The 21,294-nt window shown below is 48.3% G+C and overlaps 2 protein-coding genes across 9 annotated transcripts; both read left to right on the top strand.

Moving 5' to 3' along the window:
* Nucleotides 1-3,282: 3,282 nt before the first annotated feature.
* LOC119101617 (mediator of RNA polymerase II transcription subunit 22) lies at nt 3,283-9,908 on the top strand. 8 transcript variants are annotated; one of them, XM_037225003.1, is made up of 5 exons: nt 3,458-3,547; nt 4,067-4,096; nt 8,179-8,289; nt 8,573-8,673; nt 9,002-9,908. In XM_037225003.1, exons 3-5 carry the CDS (start codon nt 8,181-8,183, stop codon nt 9,218-9,220), a joined length of 429 nt encoding a protein of 142 aa, XP_037080898.1. In that variant the 5' UTR covers nt 3,458-3,547; nt 4,067-4,096; nt 8,179-8,180; the 3' UTR covers nt 9,221-9,908. The 8 variants fall into 8 exon arrangements, with proteins under 8 accessions (XP_037080899.1, XP_037080902.1, XP_037080900.1 ...); XM_037225004.1 differs by lacking the exons at nt 3,458-3,547; nt 4,067-4,096 and adding an exon at nt 3,283-3,370; XM_037225007.1 differs by lacking the exons at nt 3,458-3,547; nt 4,067-4,096 and adding an exon at nt 3,385-3,402.
* Nucleotides 9,909-19,309: 9,401 nt separating this feature from the next.
* LOC119100227 (uncharacterized protein K02A2.6) lies at nt 19,310-20,532 on the top strand. The gene is made up of 2 exons (XM_037223337.1): nt 19,310-19,810; nt 20,224-20,532. Exons 1-2 carry the CDS (start codon nt 19,310-19,312, stop codon nt 20,530-20,532), a joined length of 810 nt encoding a protein of 269 aa, XP_037079232.1.
* Nucleotides 20,533-21,294: the final 762 nt, after the last annotated feature.

Here is a 21,294-nt window from a genome sequence, read left to right as displayed (position 1 = left end):
CATCGCCTGGATCTCCGGAGATGTGCCGGGTCGGCCGGGCCGGCTCGCCGATGATGCCCCCGCCATGCTTCGGTCCGAATGGGAAGACACTGTGGCGGGGGAACATCTATCGAGGGCGTCTGGCTTGGCCATCTCCGAAGAGCTCAAGCGAGTCCTCCGGGGATTGAGGCCTTACGGAGCGTAGTTTGTGGGCGGATCGGCCCAGTTCCTAACCTAGACTGTCGGCAGGTGGCTGTCGGCCCGTTTGTGGTGCGTGTGTAAGCCTGGCTTGCTTGCCTGCTTGGTTCGCTCACGTGCTTGATTTTGCTTGTTTGCTTGCGTACATTCATTTGCCCAAAATTATGCCGCCGTAGGTTTTCCCCGGCTGGTTTTGTGTTATGCGTGTTGGCTAGTCAAACTTAGCAGCTTGCTTCGCCCCGTTCTTCCCCATGTATAAATTGTAACTTGTGTAAATTGTTTTCGTTTGTTTTTTCTTTGTTTTTAATAGACAATATTTCCGTGTGCAACATGTGCGCTGTCTGTTTCTGTTCTTCAAACAAAAAGACCCGCTGCGCTTGCCTTGCGTCCCGGCTTTGGCCTGGCATGCGATTATGATTTGCGAAGCAGCTTAGCGCGCGCTTCCTTCCTGACGAGATGGGCGGCAGACGGCGCCGCTTAGCATGAGCAACTGGGTTTGTCGCCATGCTCAACCAATCACTTGCCACCACCAATGACGCACGCATGCTTTGTGTTTTCTTATACATAACGTGCGATTTTCGCACGTCATGACGTTTTAGACTAACATTCCCGCCCGAGGCCTGCGGCACTGTTCTAATGCATATGACGTCAGCAGTTAAGTCAAACGGATGTTGTCACCGTTGAGTAAAACATGGTCTGTGTACGTTCCGGAATGCCCAAGAAAAGTCACGCTTTGTGTTTTGGCATGTACGACGAGCAATTTCCGCGTGGCAGAATGCTCAACACCACCCAAATTTCAGCGCGCCTGCCACACTGTTCTATTGTTGATGACGTTGTCAGTTATGTGACACGACTGTTGCTTTTGAGTGAAACCTATTCCGGGCACATACCAGAATGCACAAGAAAGGTCAGAGAGCAAGAAATGAGCACTTCCGCTGGACAGCTAGTGCCCATTGTGTGAACTTGATGATGATTGGGGTTTTAGGGCGCGTCGACTTCTAGGGTCATTTTGCACCCACATTGTGTGAACTTGGCAGGCCGTGATGGTAAAATCCGTATGACATGATATCGAATGCAGGCGACGGGTTGCAGATCTGCGGGCCGTGAAGAGACGTCCAGTTTCCGCATGTTACGGTACAGCTCCAGGTGCGCAGTGTTGACCTGGGCGGGATCACGTTCCTGCCTCAGCGTGCTTTGAATAACATTCCATGATGCTGCCTAACAATGACACGCTGCTGTGCGCAAGTGCCCTCGCCCGCCGCCAGCCAGGCCTGCCGACGAATATTCACCGCGCTGTTCTGTGTTGCGGCACCACTTACTGGTGATCGTGACGATGATCGGAGTCCGGATCGGCTGTCCAGAGCGCAACGATTGAATTTTGTCACTGTGCTGAGCTATTGAATCCTTCAGCTCAGGCGTAGAACCCATGATAGCATTAGACCTGCTCTGCCCTCTGACACGCTAATCGGACGCCGCATCCCAGGGGTCAAGCCAACAGGCATGACCCGCGTTCCGCTGTGTCTCTAGGCACTTTCTTCGGCGCGAACATGTGGCGGTTCGTGAGCGCCGGGTTATCGCCCACCGCGAAGCAATCGCGGCGCTGAAAGGCTGAAAGGGGATCACCAAGCAAAGCGGTAAGCATGTCAACCATCAAGCAATGGTGCTTTCGAAAACTCAAACTTCAGGGGACTGGAGACTTTTAAAAAATTCGTTGCATAGCACCCGCCAATTTTATTGTGCTTCCCCATGATCCCGCCTGACGACATGTCTGCTGACGACTTGGCGTGACGATCTTGGGCGCGCCAATGACGCCAGCTGACGGACGCGAAGAGTCAGCGAATGCGGTGGGCGGACGCGGCAGTGACACCCGATACATGTTTGCTCATGTGAGGAAAGCGGGATTACAGAGAGAAAGATGCAACAGTTGGACGCGCCATGATAAGAATTATGTTTGTACCCGGCTCAAGGTTGCCCGATATGATTATTGTTTTTATCCTTACGCTGGATAAAAACAAATTAGTCACTCGCATTCATACCTTAGATCACGTCCGGAAATCAAATGTAAGCACAATATAAGAGCTACCGGTGCATTATGCGATAACTTGATGGTCCATCTGTGTGAGAGCGCCCGCCATGCAAGCCTTGTCCGCCATCCTGGTCAGTTTTTTCCGCGCATCGCCATCGCCCTTCGCCTATCATGCTTCCGAACCCTTGGGTGTGCTTGTTTGTCAGACTGAATTTATTCGATTGGGAAATGTTCGTACTTGAGTTTTTACGAACGTACTTAATGCATGCGACGTTTTTTTGGCATGAATTTTGTCCTGACTTGCTTTGTCAGTAAGAACATTCTCCATAAGTTGTCCGTACCAAAAGAATATTTCCTTGCGAACCTTTGCGTACGAACTTTTTAAATTTGCTTGCATACAATGCTTACATACTTCATGCGTACATACTTGTGTCGTAAAACCACGAAATGAGGTGTGGTGGCGCCACCTATACCCATCACAACTCTCGCGATATAAAAGGGCGACAACGGTGCTTGGCCGTCACGGGACGTGGCGCAGCGCAGAACGTGGACAGGAGAAAGTGAATACAAGACGATGGGGCACTAAAGTCAATTTTGAAGTCGCTTTCCTATGTCGTGATACGCAACATGATTGATTACCATGACACCCATGGGACATACATGGACATGGATTTACCATGACGTCCATACTTACGCGCATTGACAGATGACCCGGATTCTGCCCGCACCGTCTACGCACGGTAGGGCGAGGCAATGCCGGTGTAACAGAAGTACTCGAATTTTGCAGGCTTTACTACACAGCTGAAATTTCTGTGGCTGCGGCGGATGAGGGATGTGAACATATGCAATGTATGTTTGATGGCTGAAGAGTGCGCAAAGTGAGACTTTCGTCTCATTTCAGAACGAAGCTATCCATATAAGGCGGCTGTATATGACCTCTTTATACCACAATGCATCCATCGTGATCGGAAAGCAATGGATTGTATCATAACCTTTGAAAATTAAAGTAGTTACGATCTCGCACCGGCGCCGATGTCCGCAGCACACTACATCATCGGGCTATGGCGCTGATTGGTCGTTGGTAGACGAGTCAGCGGACCGGTCGACCAATCAGTTGAGCATAGGACAAAATTCCCTGCTGCATTAGTAAGGAAAAGGTTAAGCTGGGTAAGTTGCGAGATGCGTCTGCGTGGAGCATTGTTCGCACAGATAACACTGAAAAGGCCTAGCTCGTCGGAAAAACGGCTGCGCAGATATAGGGTGTTGGTACTTAGGCAACATGCCTTTATCGAAACAAAAGCAGAGGTGCTATTGTTTCCGAGTTATCATATAGCTGTTGTTTCGGTAGGTTTCCGAGGACGAAAGCTATTACTTATGTCTTATTTAAGTTGGCCAAGGTGGGATCCCGGGAAATTGTCGGCTTGATTAGGTTTGTGACGTCATTGGGTATTTATATGCTCGGCAACAGCAAGGAGCATGTATCATTCAGCAGATATTTTGAATTATATTCAGCAGAGCATGTGTTATGTTTGACATTTTATGCCTTACATCCAGCAGAACATGTGTTGCATTCAGCAGCATTTCATATGCATTGTGTTATAGTTGTTCATGCATATCACATTAGTGTAATTTGCATAAAGGATCATCTTTCAGACAGCTGGAAACTTTCAGAATTGTGAGCTGATTTGCAATTTTTGCGGTTATGAATAAGCCTAGTCAGTCTTTCTGTGCTTGGCATCTGCTGTCACTCCTACCACACATTGGTCCCAAAATGTCAGCTGTGGACATAGTGTAAATTTGCTAGGAATATAATTTGTTCTCTCCGCAAGCCGTGATCATACAATTTTTGTTCTCCCTCCCCAGAGCTGAAAGCAAGTTTCAGACACTGGTCAGGTTAGTTCAAAATTTGAAATGAACCTCCCTGCACTGAATGTCAGCTGCCAAAATGCCAGGCATTCAGCCATTTCATATTGATGACAAGGGTGAAGATGTGATCAGAGCTTCCCCCTATTGCTGATGTGTTGCATCAACTGAAGCTTGAAATGGTTTGCTGTTGCCTATATAATGTGCTAGATGGTGCAGGCAATGATATTTTGTACTGTATTTTATGAATTTTGTGCTATGTTCAGACAAAATTGTATGTCATTAAGGTCTATAATAGTTTCTGACCCAATGCTGTGAGTCATGAATATTCATTTCTTGACACATTGGGAGACTAAAAGAACTGGGTAAACCTGCAAAAAATAATGTTTAATTTTAATGGGAGGGATATTCACAACTTGGTAGTAGAAATATAAGTGTTACTGACACAGCTCTTACCAAGTAACCAGCAACACTCACCGTGTACATCGGATGCGACCATGTAATACTGTATTCAGTACTTGTGGAAACATGAAAGTTGTGCTGTAAGAAATGTAATAATATTGCCACCATTAATAATAGTTTCTTTGTGGTTTATTGATTAGAGCTCTGTGTTTTCCCTACAATTATCCATCCTTTTGCCATAATTCACCCTTCATTCCCAGATGCACATTCCAGTTTCTGTTCCATTGCTATATTGTATCTTTCCTGCAAGTTATACAATGAACTATATTGGGTAATAAGTTGACAGTAATATGAAGAAATGACATGTGTCACAAGTATGGCTATATGGGAAATATCATAATCAGGTGTACCAGCTCACTGACAAAGACTACAGGCTCACTTTTTGTCCATTCCCAACTTGAAGTTCAGGTCTGAACCTGCCTGGAGTCAGAATGACTTGCCTGTTATTTAGCTGTTACACCTGTGTTACATCTGTGTTACTGCGTGACTCACCTGCATGTACCTGTTTTACTTACTGTGTTAAGTTAAAAAATGACTAGGCTGGCATTACAAAATGGTTGATCCAATGAGAGGCTATTATATGATATGTAGAGTTTTTGAGGTATCATAATTATAAATACCCAAGGGCAGTCAGTTCTATCTGATCAGATAATTTTTCCTCTGGCCACCTTGGCAGACTGGATTTCAAATGTATTTGCACTGTTTTAGTATGCTACAAGATGGCAGGCTTTGGCCAAGGTATGGCATTTCCCTAATTCCATATGGTATTTCCCTAGCCTTGTAACAATTGTCTTGCTTGTTGCCATGCCCATGTACTCTAACTAGTCACTGTGTGTAAACACTTCCATTCATGTTGCGATAAGTAGGCAGTGCTATTATTGAAAAGGTGATTCATCAAAATATGGGACTCATCTTTTGTGGTTCCTGCCCAGTGTTTGCCTCAACAAGATTTTGAAACCTGCTGTACCATGTCTTACAGGTGGTTTTGTGTGCTATGATGGCTTAACTGATTTCAATGCTGTGAAGTTGGTTGAACAATGTCACTTGCTATTGTTTCTTTTTGGAACATTGGCATTTAGCATCTCAGTGTGACTAGATATTGTTTGGGATGGTGCATTTTAATGTCAGATAAGGTAATTCTGCATTTATTTTCACCACAGAAATGGTTTAATGTTTTGTTTGAAGTTGTGCCCTTCCTAGACATAAATGAAATGGCTTTGCATGCATATTGAAAGACGTTGCTTTGCATCCAATGTCATTTTCATAGCCTTGTAACAATGGTCTTGCTTATTCTATACAATGTAACAAAATGTTGTTGGTTTGTGATGGTGGTGCCACCAGCATGTCATCAATGGTGACCAGGAAGAGGGAGGTGAGCTGGTGAGCAGTTGGAGTCATGGTACTATGCATCCTTGTGTCCATTGGCAACATCAGTTATATGATACATTCAGAGCAAAGATGTTCTTTTAAGACTGTGATATTGTTGGAAATTATTTTTTAAAAATCCTGGTTGCTGAGTACACATTTTCTATTGTGGAGTACAAAATTATCCAAGTGCTGCAGGTCATTTCAGCTTTATTTAGGTTATCTTTGAGAGGTAATAGTACAATGGGTGGCACTCAACAAAGGCGCCACTTTTCATATACAGCAATCCATGTAAAAACACTTTAAATGAAAGGAAACATCAGTATTAAGCATGGCAAACTGAAACAACACAGTCTTATACTCTGAAATACTCTCACTATACTCTACTTGTACTCATACTCACATACGAGTATGACTACATATGTATACATATACATGCATACTTATATAAATACTCATACTCCCATAATATGAAACACATGTGCATATACATTGGTTTGCAATTTATGAAAGGCTCTGTGTAAACACCCTCCAAAACCGAGGGTAATTACGCATCGGGCTTATACACTCTCCAAAATGGAGGGTGGCTACACACCGGGCTTATACACCATCCAGAATGGAGGCTGGGCACGACACGCACAGCCAGACAAAAATGGTACACAAAAAATGCAAATGAACATGCCACAGACGGCCACCTACTCATGCTCCACCACAATCACGCCACTCACGCTCCACCACTGTCACGCTACTCACGCTCCACCAGCTAACTGGTTTTAAAAGCAGCTAAACATTCATGCCCTCCACCTTCCCAATCCCGGTCAACACACGAGGCCCTGCACGTCCCACCCGAACAGTGGAAACAGGCAGCACTCTTAACCGATTTACGGAGTCAGCGCAAGTACAATGCTTGACAGACCCGTGCAGGCCGGCCAAAGAGGACCGGAGTCAGTCACTCCATTGACTCCGGCGGATAATGCAAGGTATTGATTGCTTTTGATGCGCTTTAACCGATATTATTGCGAAATGATAATTTATGTTGCAATTAATTGATTTTTTGTCCTAACAAACCCCTCTCCTTAATTTGCCGGGCCAAAGTTATGGGTTCATATTACTTTGGGGTCCCGTGTTTTTCCGGAGTGAGGTGGCTGTCTCCGAACAGTTTTTGCGCTATTGATATCAGCGTTTTTCGGCTTAGGGGTATTTTTGGGGGTATTTTTTAAGTGACAACTGTAACTTGGTTTCAGTCCACAGCTGCCATAGCATTTTTGTACTCTGGATACCAGGAACTGGCGAACATCCAACCACATGGCGGTTCTGGATGGGTACAAATAAGTCCTTCATAGTCGTGATGCCCATCTCTACACAACTTCCCTCCAAATGTGTACAAATCTGTTCAAGGCATGAGCGTGAGCAGAATGTTTATGCTCTTGACAAATCAGTCACAAGTAGGTGATTCATTCAAACCAGTTGGAGAGTTTTGCTATGTTCAACCTCCAACCTTAGCTTGGAAGCTGGCGCAAGCCACTGAATAGTTGAAACGTGTCCGACGCTGAATTGCGAGTGATCCTCTTATTTGCGTTGCCATGACACAGTGGTGGCGCGTGGGTAGGCAGCCGTCTGCGGTAGGTGGTTGGGCATGCGGTGTTCTATGAATGTTCGTCGCATACTTGGCAAGTAATGCGGTTCGTCGTCAATGGTAGGTTAAGTCATGTTTAAGTTTGAGTTGGTCTGCGTAGGGCATAGGAAGTGAGAGCTTTGCTTACCTACAGACTTGTGCGATTCTGGTACCCGTTTATCACTTTCCACTATTGTTTAAAAGTGATTCCATCCAACATTCGCACACTTTATTTTTCACATTTCCATACATGGTTTATCATATACCTATGTGGAAATTCAGGCTGCTTGCTATTGGGCATCTTAGTGTGGTGGGTGCAAGATTTGTGCTTTTGCAGATATCAATACATGGCTCCTGATGGAAGCAACAAGTCTCAGCTGTTGCACCTTCTGATTTTATTTTGTCCTGACACAAAAAAAGTAAAGTGAGTTTTTTTCCAAAAGCTGCTCTTGTTGCATTATGATGGATTACAAAACATTTCATTTTGCCTAGTTACAATCCTGGAGTACAAAATCTCCTGGCATACATTATACCAGGAAACATGAAGTTTTCCAACACTGGACAGTGACCAAGCTGGCACACAAAGTAAAAGACATGACCATATAACCATGCTGTACAAGATTCAGTACCAGTCGTGATGGCTTACCTGAAAGATGGTTTCTTTTTTCAGACATGGCTTCAGCACAGCAAAGGGCATTGCCTCAAAGCAAGGAGGCATTGCTGAAATCCTACAATAAGAGGTTGAAAGATGATATCAAGTCAATGCTTGACAATTTTGTTGGTAAGCACTTGCACACTGAGCACACTGAGCATGGTTTGTTCTTTTGTGCTATGGCAATGAACAAATGGTGTAAATGCTGCTGCAATGATTTGTGGATCAGGGGATGACAGCGGATCATGTCACCATTCATTTTATGATGAAATGTTTTTGGTGGTGACAAGAAAGCATTGTATCACACATGCTTTATTGTCCCTTGTTAACTCAGCATGGCCCATTTCCACCTCTCTCCCCACAAGAGGCAGGTGTGCAGACTGTGTCAAATCGCCGATCACGTCGCCCACAGAGATCATAAAGCTGGGCAAGATCGAGGACGAGACGCAGGTGACGCGACTGACGCAGTCAGGCCAGGACATGTTCGAGATGCACGTCCGGGCGGCCAACATCGTAAGCACGACTCTCCCAGTTGGAGGTGGGAGCGTCGCGATCTGGGTCCCAAGCGCGACGCACGGGCTGGAGTGCTCTGCTTGCCGCCTGTGCGCCGTGCGTAAAGCAGTACGCACTTTTGCCCGGATTGCAAAGAAAATTATGGACATGACTTGATGAGATATGCAGATGTGGTTTTCAGCAGCGCGCTACAGGCGGCGTGATGTCGGCTTACTGATCAGTCAAGCCTGTGTGCCTTTAGCGTCCGTCACCAGCTCAGTCATTGTGTAGGGACGCGCGATTGCTGACCACGCGCGGTGCCTGTGCGTGATCGCGCCCCCGGTTACAGGTGCGGGCGGCTGAGTCGCTGACGAAGCTCATCTCCGACATCAAGCAGTATCTCATCCTCAACGACTTCCCGTCGCTCAACGAGGCCATCACGGAAAACTCGCGTATGGCGCGCGCCACGCAGCTGGAAATCGATAAGAAGCTGACAGACCTCAAGGACGACATGGCGCGTGACCTGTACGAGCTCGAGGACGAATACTACTCTAGTGTCTACAAGTAGCGTCCAACTAGTTAACGGTGCGATTGGTGCCCAAGCCTCCGGCTGCTGGTCAGTTACGACACGCTGGCGCAGCATTTACAGTCGTACGATGCTGCCAGGTGGGATTTGCCGGGGATGCTGGTGCATGCGCCACCTGGAGCAATTTGCATGCTCTCGGCACGTTTTTTGCGAACGGTTAATTTTTCAGAGAAGTGACGTGGCCCATGTGCGTACTGGAGTGCGGGTGGCACCAGTGTCGCTAAGCTCCTGTTGGCTCGTGCGCTGTGCTCTGGGGCGCTCGCCTCTGAAAGCAGCGCTTGTGGCCGTTGCTAGGCGCCAGTGTCCACGCCCCCTTAGAAGCAGATCAATATTCTGGCCCGCAGACGATATCACGTCGAAGCCGCGAGTCGGCGCCTGCCGCGCTGTTGCCGTGCTTCCACCCGGACCCGTGTTTGGGCAGGCCCTTAGGCGACCGTAGCGATTGAGTAGCTTGTCCAAAGGAGGGAGGTGTGCGTCTGTAGTGATCACTCGGCCGATCCACCAACGCGGGAGGTCTCTGTTTGCTGGTCTACTCAGGATTGGCTAGGCTAGGCTGGTCGATGTGCGGTACAGTAGGTGAGAGTGTATAATTCCCCACTGGCATCACATGTTAAACGGTGTTCGCGGTCATGGATGTCTGGTGAGGATTTGAATACACATGTATAAATCCTTTCTTAGTCTGGAGAAGGAGCGCTCCTGCCAGAAGCTGATTAAAAGAATTGGGTCAAACCCATGTCTGATGCTAACCACTACAGCTCAAGACTAGCATCCCACCCCCCGCACTACCCAGGCGACAATATTTTGCCCAGGGCCCTATAGGCCAGGATATACGAATATACTCATCGAGTAGATATCGCCCTTTTGTAAATTAAGCTCAAAAGTGTCTCCCGGCACGTCTCCCAAACGCTTCCCCACGCTCCCCACTGGCCACGGGCTGACCGACCTTGTTGCGTCCTATGAGCAACTTGTATTCAAGTGGAAATTAGGATCCCAAAATGGTGAAGGTCTTCTTCCATCTAGCAGCAAGAACTTCACGTTCCTCTAAAAAAAACTCACTTCCGCTGCTTGAGCCTTTGGAGTCCAGACTGCGCTTGTTAGTATCAATGCGTACCGTACGTCGCGGTGCTTAGTGTAAATCGTTGCTAAACACCGCTCCCCTCTTAATCATAACTCATACTAAATATTCTCGAGGATGTGTCGCCTTGTAAGGACTACTGACTGGCGGCAACAAAATACACACGGCATCGGGTTTTAAAACTTCGATTCTACGACGCGCGCTGGTTTTATGAAGCATTTGTAATGTGTGCTTTATAAACGATAAACTATTCATAGCGAAATATGAAAGGTTTGTAACAAATATTTATGAGAAAGGCTACACGTATTGGAAACCCTAAGATTATGATTCTTGACATTGGAAATGCCAGCTGGTGGGTGAAACACTGGTGAGGGTTTTGTGTTTATCTGTTTTCTGTTTTTCATTCTGGCCGCCTCGCCTGCACTCCGCTTTTTGCCCTCTGTGCTCAATCCTGGGATTTCTGCTCCCGCTCAAGTCCTGTGTCGTCTGTCCTGGCCGGCCATCTGTCGTGCACTACATGTGGTTCTGCTGTTTCGTGTGTTCCATCCCGTCCCGTTGCCTCCGGTATCTAGCTTTGGAGCGAGGAGAACGTCATTGCTATATCTCTCACGTCAGAGCATACGCCACGGTGGCCTTTATCTACAATCGATTTTTCGGCGCTGTTACTATCATGATGAGTGGAAGGAACGTTGCATTAAGTTTTGCTTCATGCTAAGAAAGTTAACCAAAAAAATGTCGCGCGGTCTGAAACTCAGAATGGGAAAAAGTGAGTTCATACCAGGTGGTTCGTTCGAAATTCATCTCCGAAATACGGAGCCCTTAACGTTCCGGCGCCAACAGTACGTTGTGGCTTTGATATCTAAGAATCTAACCGTCTAATCAAAAATTCAAACAGTGGTTATCTCGGGCAACTTCACCCAACCCTTGATGTGACATTATGACATGCTTGACGATGTTACAGACATTGCAGATTACCTTAGAAATAATCGAAGTCTTCAGTGATTTCAGGGCAACTTTAACAGCTATTTTCAAACCAAAATCAGACAGGTATGCCAGCAATATTTGCCGTAGAGCTGTGTTACTCTGTGAAACGTTCGAACGTTTCCTTTTCCTTAGGATCATACCATAAAACTAGAATTTTGAACAGTCGTGTCAGTTGAGGCTGAGATCATGTCAGTTTAAGCCAAGATCATGTCAGTTCATGCTGAAGTCTTTCCAGTTCAGGCTAAGGTCATGTTAGGTCAGGCTAAGGACATATCAGTCCAGGCTGAGGTCTTGTCAGTTCAGGCTTAAGTCATGCTAGTTCAGGCTAAGGTCATGCCAGATCAGGCTGTCATGTCAGCTCAGGCTAAGATCACGTCAGGTCAGGCTAAGGTCATGTCAGCTCAGGCTAAGGTCATGTCAGCTCAGGCTAAGGTCATATCAACTCAGGCTTAGGTCATGTCAATTAAGGTAAGATCAGTTCAGGTTAAGGTCATGCCAGGTCAGGTCAGTTTATCTGATGCAATGGTTTCGCTTCTCCGGTCACGTGTTCCGTTTCTCCGGTCACGTGTTCCGTTTCTCTGGTAACACGAATTTCGCCTCATGTGACGTCCCATGGTAACCTAATGTAGGTAGTCTCGTGTGGTGTGAACGGCCCTGGCTGGAGGACAAGTCAAACTATGGTCGAGGATCTCGTGTTTGCCACGACGGTACAAGCTACCATGGCTTTACCAACATTTTGTGTCACCCCAATATTCTCACGATTAGCGAAGTGAGCAAAACTGGGGCTTATCAAAACTTTTTTCGTCGTATGTCATGGACGGGCCAAGCCATCCTTTTAAAGATCATTTTAAGCTCAGAAATAATTTATGGCGTAGACAGTGGAAGGAGTTTCCCAGGCTCAACAAAAATAAACTAAAGTTTACCACAGCTTTGTCTGCCGAGCGTGCCGTTATGTTACGGCTTCTTGTTTTCACTTTTAGAATTTCAGATGCATTTGAATGTTTTTCAGGTGCTCGGGCACCTCCGTTCATGGGCTCCGTCGTGGCCGGCTGGCATCGTACCTACAGATCCGGTGCGGTATCGTCAGTAACAGCACCATGTCACCAGCTCCGACGTAGTTTCACCGTGTTCGGCGCATCATCGTCACCTTCGTAGTATCACGATTAAGGACTGCTTAAATCTTGTCAGATCTTTACATGGCAAATCTTAGAATTCCTACGGACTGCAAATTCCAAAACCTGGTTGGGGCTGCCTACATGCATAACCGGACGAGGTGTTGCAGGTGCCGCCTCTTTCGGACAACTAACTGATCTTAAACTGGGGAACCCCACTGGGTATCCAGCGTTGATGCTCTGTAGCCAAGTCATTGCGACGGCACTGACTCCCTTGCTGCGCGTCAAGAACCGTCGCAGAGCAGCAGCTGTGCTTTTTAACCGCCCATTTGTCTCAGGTGCGAAGCCGGGAAATTTGGCATGGTATAGCGGTCTCCTCCGCCAGGTCGTGTTTTTTTGACATGTTTCCTGTTCAGAAAAATGTGTTGGACCGTCTACAGCAAGCTCAGAGATGCAACTTGTCTGTGGTCGTTTAAGTGTATTTTATTGCCGGCACGGGCTATGTGACATTCCATGTGAAACATTGAATTACTCATAAATGCCGTGGCGCATAGTGCACTATGCTTTGATGTGCATCTACGTTATGTCTTAAAGAAGGTGACATCGAGAAATACATAATGGAAACAGGTGTCGGGTTTTCGGAAAATTTTAGAAAACAAAACGAGGCTTGGGGTTGTGTGGAACTATAAAGAAGAAGGAATGTTTTGAGGAAGAGTCGAGGAGAGGAAGAAAGGCGTTGGAGAATAATGTAGTGGTGTAGAGGACAGGCTTGGTAAGCTGAAAAAGGAGGACATAGCGTGAGAAAGGCTCCTGATGAAAATCCTCAAAAGTTTACCGGAATTTACCTAATTTTCTTCACCTGATAATCCAGCTTTATCAGCGCTCGCGCTTTTAGGGAACGTGAATGGCTATTGCAAATTTAAGAGACCCTCAGATATGCGGGCGCGGGAGGGCGTGGGTATTACACTAGGATGGTAGGTAAAGATACACTAGATATACTAGACAGATATACTGGTGCATGGCACACTACTACACTAGTGATTGGCAGCACACCAGGGTGGAGGGCATTACCTTTCACGGTCAGTGGCTAAAGAACCTTTTCATCTCAGCCCAACGTATTCACCAGCTACCATCTACTACTCGCGACATCAGGATTGGGCTCGTTGGTCCACACGGAGACCCTAAGGAATGTATCGTATACCAGTGCCCTCCTCAACGCAGGCTATCTTCTGACCGGAGCAGCTGCAGCTGGATCGACATAGGGGCTCTCACAGACGCAAAAAGATCACTTACGGGCACAGCGGGTCCAATAATTTGCATGGGGGACTCAGTTCCACTTAACGAGCCAATGGTCGAAGCTGGGTAGAAGGCGCCCGTTCGTTACTGAGGCCTCCTGTCAGAATTGGAGCCCTTCTTCTTTCACATTGACTTATGTACCCTTTTACTGCTGTCAATCTTCTGTCGTTCTCAGAGGCCCCGAACCAAAGGCGAAAGCCTGTGTTGGGCTGTGATAGGTACCAAATGGGCCTCTGGCCGGCTCGAGCAGCACATAATGTATTATGTATGCACTGTGATCAGAGGGCTTCCTGTCCGACAAGGGAACTCCGACCAAAGCGACTTGTGAGGTCTTCTGAATGTCATTCGTGGCCCCAGACCTTGTCCATGCCTGGAAAATGGGCCTCAGTCCGACATAGGGTCGATTGTTGGTGATCTCGACCGAAGTGGGGGAGTTTTCACGGGGGGGGGGGCCCTTTCACCGCCAGAGGCCCTCTGATTGACATCAAAGGATCCCGGCCTTTCGGGCAGGAGACCCCCCGACCAGTCCCTAGGCCCTCTGAGCCCTGCAATGATTTTCAACCCCGAGGGACCCACCGGATCCCGAGAGACCGAAGGGGCCACATGCCTGTTGTGCCCGTTCCCCATACCCTCTCCCTTGTCTGGGCCAGTATGTGAGATGACATTGTATCAACAATGGTGGCAAATGGATGCCACTGAACGTACCTATCAGATTAGTTATGTTTACAACTGCTACGTGATTAATTTAGTGCTTGCTTATCACGTATTCATGGCAGTGTTTTAAGAACTGGTTATGTCTCACCGTCGCCACATGTGTCTATTCTGTTCCCGCCCGTGTACTGTCTGCACGTCCGTCAATCTCGCGGCAGATTGATATTCATTTGCCAGTACGTCTGTCAATCTAGCAGCAGATTGATATCCAGTCGCTAGTTGGATATTGCGGGGCGTCTCGATTGCCTTGAAATTTGGTGTGCAGGGCCTCCTCAACACCCTGATTCCGAAAATCACTGCCCTTGGGGTGGAATTTTGCGTAATTTTCGAGTTATACGCCGCGTAACATCCCAATGGGATATTGCGGGGCGTCTCGATTGCCTCTAAATTTGGTATGCAGGGCGTTCTGAACACGCTGATTCCGAAAATCAACGTCTTTGGGGCGGAATTTTGCGTAATTTTCGAGTTATACGCTGCGTAACATCACAATGTGATATTGCGGGGCGTCTCGATTGCCTTGAAATTGGGTGTGCAGGGCCTTCTCAACACGCTGGTTCCGAAAATCACTGTCTTCGGGGTGGAATTTTGCGTAATTTTCGAGTTATACGCCGCGTGACACAACAGTTGGATACTGCGGGGCTTCTCGAATGCCTTGAAATTTGGTGTGCAGGGCCTTCTCAACACGCTGATTCCGAAAATTACTGCCTTTGGGGTGGAATTTTACGTAATTTTCGAGTTATACGCCGCGTAACATCCCAATGTGATATTGCGGGGCGTCTCGATTGCCTCCAAATTTGGTGTGCAGGGCCTTCTCAACACGCCGATTCCGAAAATCAGTACCTTTGGGGTGGAATTTTCTGTAATTTCCGAGTTATACACCGCGTAACATCCCAATTTGATATTGCGGGACGTCTCGATTGCGTCCAAATTCGGTGTGCAGGGCCTTCTCAACACGTTGATTCCGGAAATCACTGCCTTTGGGGTGAAATTTTGCGTAATTTTCGAGTTATAAGCCGCGTAACACAACAGTTGGATCTTGCGTAATTTAATGATATTGTAATTTTCGAATTATACGCCGCGTCACATCCCAATGTGATATTGCGGGGCGTCTCGATTGCCTCGAAATTTGGTGTGTAGGGCCTTCTCAACACGCTGTTTCCGAAAATCACTGTCTTTAGGGTGGAATTTTCCGTAATTTCCGAGTTATACGCCGTGTAACATCCCAATGTAATATTGCGGGGCGTCTCGATTGTGTCCAATTTTGATGTGCAAGGCCTTCTCAACACGCTGATTTCGAAAATCACTGTCTTTAGGGTGGGATTTTGCGTAACTTCCGAGTTATACCACGTGTGACACCTCAGTTGCGCTTTGGAATATGTGTCCTGGAATTCGACTTTGGGCCTGTCCGTATCAGTTCACTGGAGAAGGTCAGTTCGCGACATGTGAGTGATAACCGTGTGGTATGCGATATCATTGACTTGGTGATATCACCTAGTGGCATCCCTTTCAGCTTTGTTTCTTTTCTGATCTTTAAGGTGGTTGAGTGATAGTCCGACGCAGTCACGGGCATTGTTTATCCTGACCAAAAAACTGACAAGATGTCGCTGGTGATCAAACCAATCGTGCCTCACTGCTGGAGCATGAAGATTTGGGTGATGTCACCGTCTGTCTTATCTCCCAAGGACGCTGGTGACGCAGGTGGAGCAGCGCATGCTACTTGTGTACGCCATGCCCATGTTGTTGGCTGGCCGGCCACATCAGCCCGCTGCTCCTGACCGTGGTGGAGACGCAGATTTTGGAATCAGCGTGTTAAGAAGGCCCTGCACACTAAATTTGGAGGCAGTCGAGACGCTCCGCAATATCACATTGAGATGTTACGCGGCGTATAACTCGAAAATTACGCAAAATTCCACCCCAAAGGCAGCAATTTTCGGAATCAGCGTGTCAAGAAGGTCATGCACATCAAATTTGGAAGCGATCGTGACGCCCCAGAATATCCAACTGGCAATGGGATATCAATCTGCTGCTAGATTGACAGACGTGCTGTCTGTTCGATACAACGCTCTCTTCCCTTGTGGTCAGTTCTGAATATAGACCGGGTTGACCTTCGCCCGTTATTGATATGAGAGTGATTTAAGAAGGGACCGAAACATGGTGGCAGCCGCGGGACTGATCGAAAGTGGTTCTTGTAGCGCTATAGAATAAATAGCGGTCTGTGAGATAATCTTCCCACTGGTCAGCGAACGTCCCAAGAATTTGAGACAAACGTGGCGCAGCCTTGAACTGGACTGAAAAATGTCAATTGATGAAACTGAAAACCGAAGACCCGTAGCTATTCCAGGCATTCGCCCTCCTCGGCCATTCTCACTGGCAGGCAATGCGGTAGAAAACTGGAAGATTTTCAAGCAAAGATGGTCCTCATATACTATCCTCTCAGGTTTTGATAGCCTAGGCAAAGAGGTGCAGGTAGCACTCCTGCTGAACCTGTTGGCGGATGATGCCCTCAAAACCTACAATGGGTTCCAGTTTGAATAAGTGGAAGATGACATAACAGTGAAAGAAATTATGGACAAGATGGAGAGTTTCTGTGTGGGCGAAGTCAATGAAACCTATGAACGATTTATATTCCACAGCAGAAAGCAGGCTGAAGGAGAGACAATGGACAGTTTTCTCTCAGAGCTGAGAACACTGGTGAAAACTTGTGGGTTCCGTGACAGCTGTCTACCTTCCATCATTATGGACAGGATTGTGTTGGGTATCAGCGACTCAAAGGTGCAGACAGAGCTGCTGAAATGCAGGAACCTCACCTTGGACAAATGCATCGATATATGCAAAGCCGCAGAAAGTGCACAGGCCCAGAACGGACCCATGAGGCCAAGTGAGGTTATCAACAAAGTCACCGGCAGAGAGAGAAAAGGTGACGTCAGAAGGCAAAACCCGAGAAACCAAGGCATGGAAGTGAGATCGTGCAAGTTCTGTGGTGGACAACTCCCAATGAAGAAAGGACTGTGCCCTGCCTTTGGGAAGACATGCTCAAAATGTGGCCTGAAAACCACTATGCATCAAAGTGCTTTACTCCGCAGCACATAGTGCACCAGATGCAAGAGAGAGAAGGGCCTGAGTGAGTCAACATGATGGAGGTGGAAAGGGAGGCCAAGGGCAAAGACGTGAAGTGTCTCATGATGGTTGATGGAGAAGAAGTAAGGTTCCAGATTGACACAGGATCCAGCGTCAACCTGCTGCCCAAGAAGTGCGCCACATCCATCCACCAACAATATGCTCCGCACATGGGACCAAGGCGACTTCAAGCCGGAAGGTGTGCAGGAGGGTTGTTAAAAACCCCAGGAACGGACGACCGTACTCTGTCGAGTTCCTAGTGTATGAAGGAAACCTGACCCCACTGCTTGGCCTGAGAGCGAGCCAGCAGATGAACTTGATCAATGTTCAAACCGACAACTTCGTTCAGGGCAACAACCTGAAAGTGGAGGATGACTTCAGCGATGTCCTGAAGGGAGACATCGGAATGCTAGAAGGACCACATCACCTGAAAATGAGACCTGGTGTGCAGCCTGTGGTCATGCCAACATGGAGGGTCCCCATCTCTGTGTGAGGGTTGAGCAACCAACTCCATGGGTGAGCCAAATGGCTGTCACTGAGAAGAAAGATGGTAGCCTGAAAATCCGCATCGACCCACAGGAGCTGAACAAAGCACTTCAAATGGAGCACACCACTCTGCCAGTGCTGGAGGACACACTTCATGAGCTGGGCCAGTCCCGGATGTTCTCCAAGATGGACCTCAAGTCAGGGTACTGGCACGTCCAGATGGACAAGGAGTCCAGCCTGCTGACCACCTTCCAAGCGTGTTTCGGCAGGTACAGATGGCTTCGTCTACCATTTGGATTCTCTGTATCAGCAGAGATCTTCCAGAAGAAGCTCCAAAAAGCACTGGAAGGCGCCAAGGGAGTCGTCTGCGTGGCTGATGACGTCATCATCAACGGCAAGAACCAAGAGGAGCACGACACCAACCTGAAAAAGTTCCTGGAAAGATGCCGAGAGAAGGGGATCCAGCTCAACAAAGAGAAGAGCAAGTTCAGGGAGAAGTCCATGGTGTTCATGGGACACCTGGTCACTGAAGATGGTCTGCAGTCAGATCCAGAAAAAGTAAGGGCCATCACGAGCCTGTCTGCCCCAGAGAACCTCAACGAACTCAGGAGATACCTGGGCATGGTGAACTACTTGTCACGGTACCTCCCTCACGTGACCACGGTGCTTCATCCGCTGCAGAACCTGCTGAAGAAGGAAGTGCCATGGACGTGGAGCGAGCACCATGAAAAAGCGTTCCAGGAAACCAAGAAGATGATCGAGGCGAACGTGAAGCTGGCCTACTACGACCCGAACAAAGACCTGGTCCTGGAAAACGACGGCTTAGAGTATGCACCGGGGTCTGTGATGATTCAAGAGGGCAGGTCGGTGGCGTTCGCCAGCCGTACTCTCTCCCCAGCAGAGCGTGACTACGCCCAAATCGAAAAGGAGATGCTGGTGGTGAAGTTCGGTCTGGAGAAATTCCACCACTACGCGTACGGACGTCCCGTCACGGTGGTAACAGACCACAAGCCGCTCGTCAGCAACAGGATGAAGCCCCTGGCCAAGGCACCAAAAAGACTACAGAACATATTGCTGAACACGCAGAAGTGCGACTACCAGCTGATCTTCAAGCCCGGAACGGAGATCCCAGCTGCTGACGCAATATCCTGAACACCGCCGAGCGCCGCTGGACAAGAAAACGCGCCAGTCCACGCGGTGTACGCGGCACCATTCAACCAGGAGCGGCTGGATGAGATCCGGGGAGCGACCGACAGAGACGGCGCACTGCAAAAACTGAGAGAAACAATCATGGTCGGCTGGCCAGCAGAGAAAAACGGCCTACCAGAAGCCGTCGTGCCCTACTTCAACTGCAGGGACGAGCTGTCTGTCCATGATGGCATCATCGTGAGAGGAGACCGAGTGGTCATCCCCAAGACAATGAGAAAGGAGATGTTGGTCAAACTGCATGCGGGGCACTCTGGCATCAACTCCTGCCTCAGAAGAGCCAGAGATTTCATCTTCTGGCCAGGGATGTCGAACGACATACGAGAGTACCTGGCGGTGTGTGACACCTGTGCTTTAAGTCCATCTGGTCAAGCACCAGAGCCCATCTTCGCTCATGCTGTACCAGAACGCCCCTGGGAGAAGGTGGGCACAGATCTCTTCCACGTCGAAGGCCGAAATTACCTTGTCACCGTGGACTACTCTAGCCAAGTCGTGGAAGTGGACTACCTGCAGGAAACAACGTCACAGGCTGTGGTCAGCAAACTGAAAGGACATTTCGCCAGACACGGCATCCCGGACATCGTCGTCAGTGACAACGGTCCGCAGTTCTGGAGCAGCCACTTCGCTAGCTTCGCAAAGTCCTGGCTGAGCATCAGCCGTCGAGCCCCGGCAACAGCAAGGGCAACGGTGCAGCAGAGGCAGATGTGAAGACTGTAAAGCGCCTCATGAAGAGAGCCCGAGCAGCGGGAGAGGACCCGTACCTGGGACTTCTCAACTTACGGAACACACCCCAAGAGGGGATGGATACGAGCCCGGCTCAGCGACTCATGAGCCGCCGGACCAGAACCGTGGTCCCGACGTGCGGCGCGTTGCTGCAACCTCACCTCAACAAAAACCAGAGGGAACAGCTCGAAGCCAAAAAGGCTGCAACGAAAGAGAGAAACACAGGAAGAAGAGTCTTGAAGCCCCTCAACGTGGGTGATTGCGTCCGGGTGCAGCCCATCGACGGCAAGACGAACCAGACCTGGAAAAAGGCCGTGGTCACGAGCGTGGTGAAGCCCCCGAGATACCAATTCGAGAACGAAGACGGAGTCGTCCTCGGGAGAAATCGCCAGTTCCTCCGGGCGTCCCAGCCATCGAGCCTCGGTGTCATCAGCCGACAGCTGAAGAAGCCCCGATCGCGGCCCCAGTCCCGACTCGGGTCCCACGAGAGACTAGAGCCGTGCCGGCTGCGGTGTCAGCCGACATTACCCAGTGTACCCGATCTGGGAGACCTGTTCGACCCCCTCACTAAGATGAACTTGTAAAGTAAGCTCTCAGACTTAAAGGAGGGGGATGTTGCGTGATTAATTTAGTGTTTGCTTATCACGTATTCATGACAGTGTTTCAAGAACTGGTTATGTCTCACCGTCGCCAAATGTGTATTCTGTTCCCGCCCGTTTACTGTCTGTTCGATACGACGCTCTCTTCCCTTGTGTTCAGTTCTGAATATAGACCGGCTTGACCTGCGCCCGTTATTGATATGAGAGTGATTTAAGAAGGGAACGAAACAACAACAAGCCAACCTTATTACGCTGCGGGGTCCCATCTGCACGAAACTTCAAGATCACACCGCATGTCTGGCGCTGGTAACTATCTTGGGCCGGTCGCCCCTCTCCAATGAAATAATATCAACATGAAACACCGCTCTCGTTACACTTTGCCGAGTACATTGCAACCAATAATGTGCATATCGGAGCGCCGGTCGTGAGCCCTCGGGCTTTGTTAGTAGGCATAACGCGGAAGAAGCGTTTTCCCATAGCGCTACGCGAAAGTCAGTTTTTGGCTGTAGCTCGGTCCAAAATTGAACTGTTTGAAAAGTTTAAAAAGTTCAGACTCCTTTCGACGCTGCGCATTATCTATGTTTTACCACAAAAAGATTCGTTGACCAGTATTCTTCCCGTGCTAACTTAAATCAAGGTTCAAACAGTAACCTGTACACGCATGAACGGAGATAAAACATCATGTCAGCGTGCTGATTTCGGTCCACAAATTTTGCCTTCATACTGGATCGAACTAGTACCTCCGCA

The sequence above is a fragment of the Pollicipes pollicipes genome, unplaced genomic scaffold (genome assembly GCF_011947565.3).
Source record: "Pollicipes pollicipes isolate AB1234 unplaced genomic scaffold, Ppol_2.1 Scaffold_4881;HRSCAF=5763_pilon_pilon_pilon, whole genome shotgun sequence".
NCBI classification, from domain to species: Eukaryota; Metazoa; Arthropoda; class Thecostraca; order Pollicipedomorpha; family Pollicipedidae; genus Pollicipes; species Pollicipes pollicipes.
Note: the sequence above shows the minus strand (reverse complement) of the source record. Positions and strands in the feature narration are given on the sequence as shown.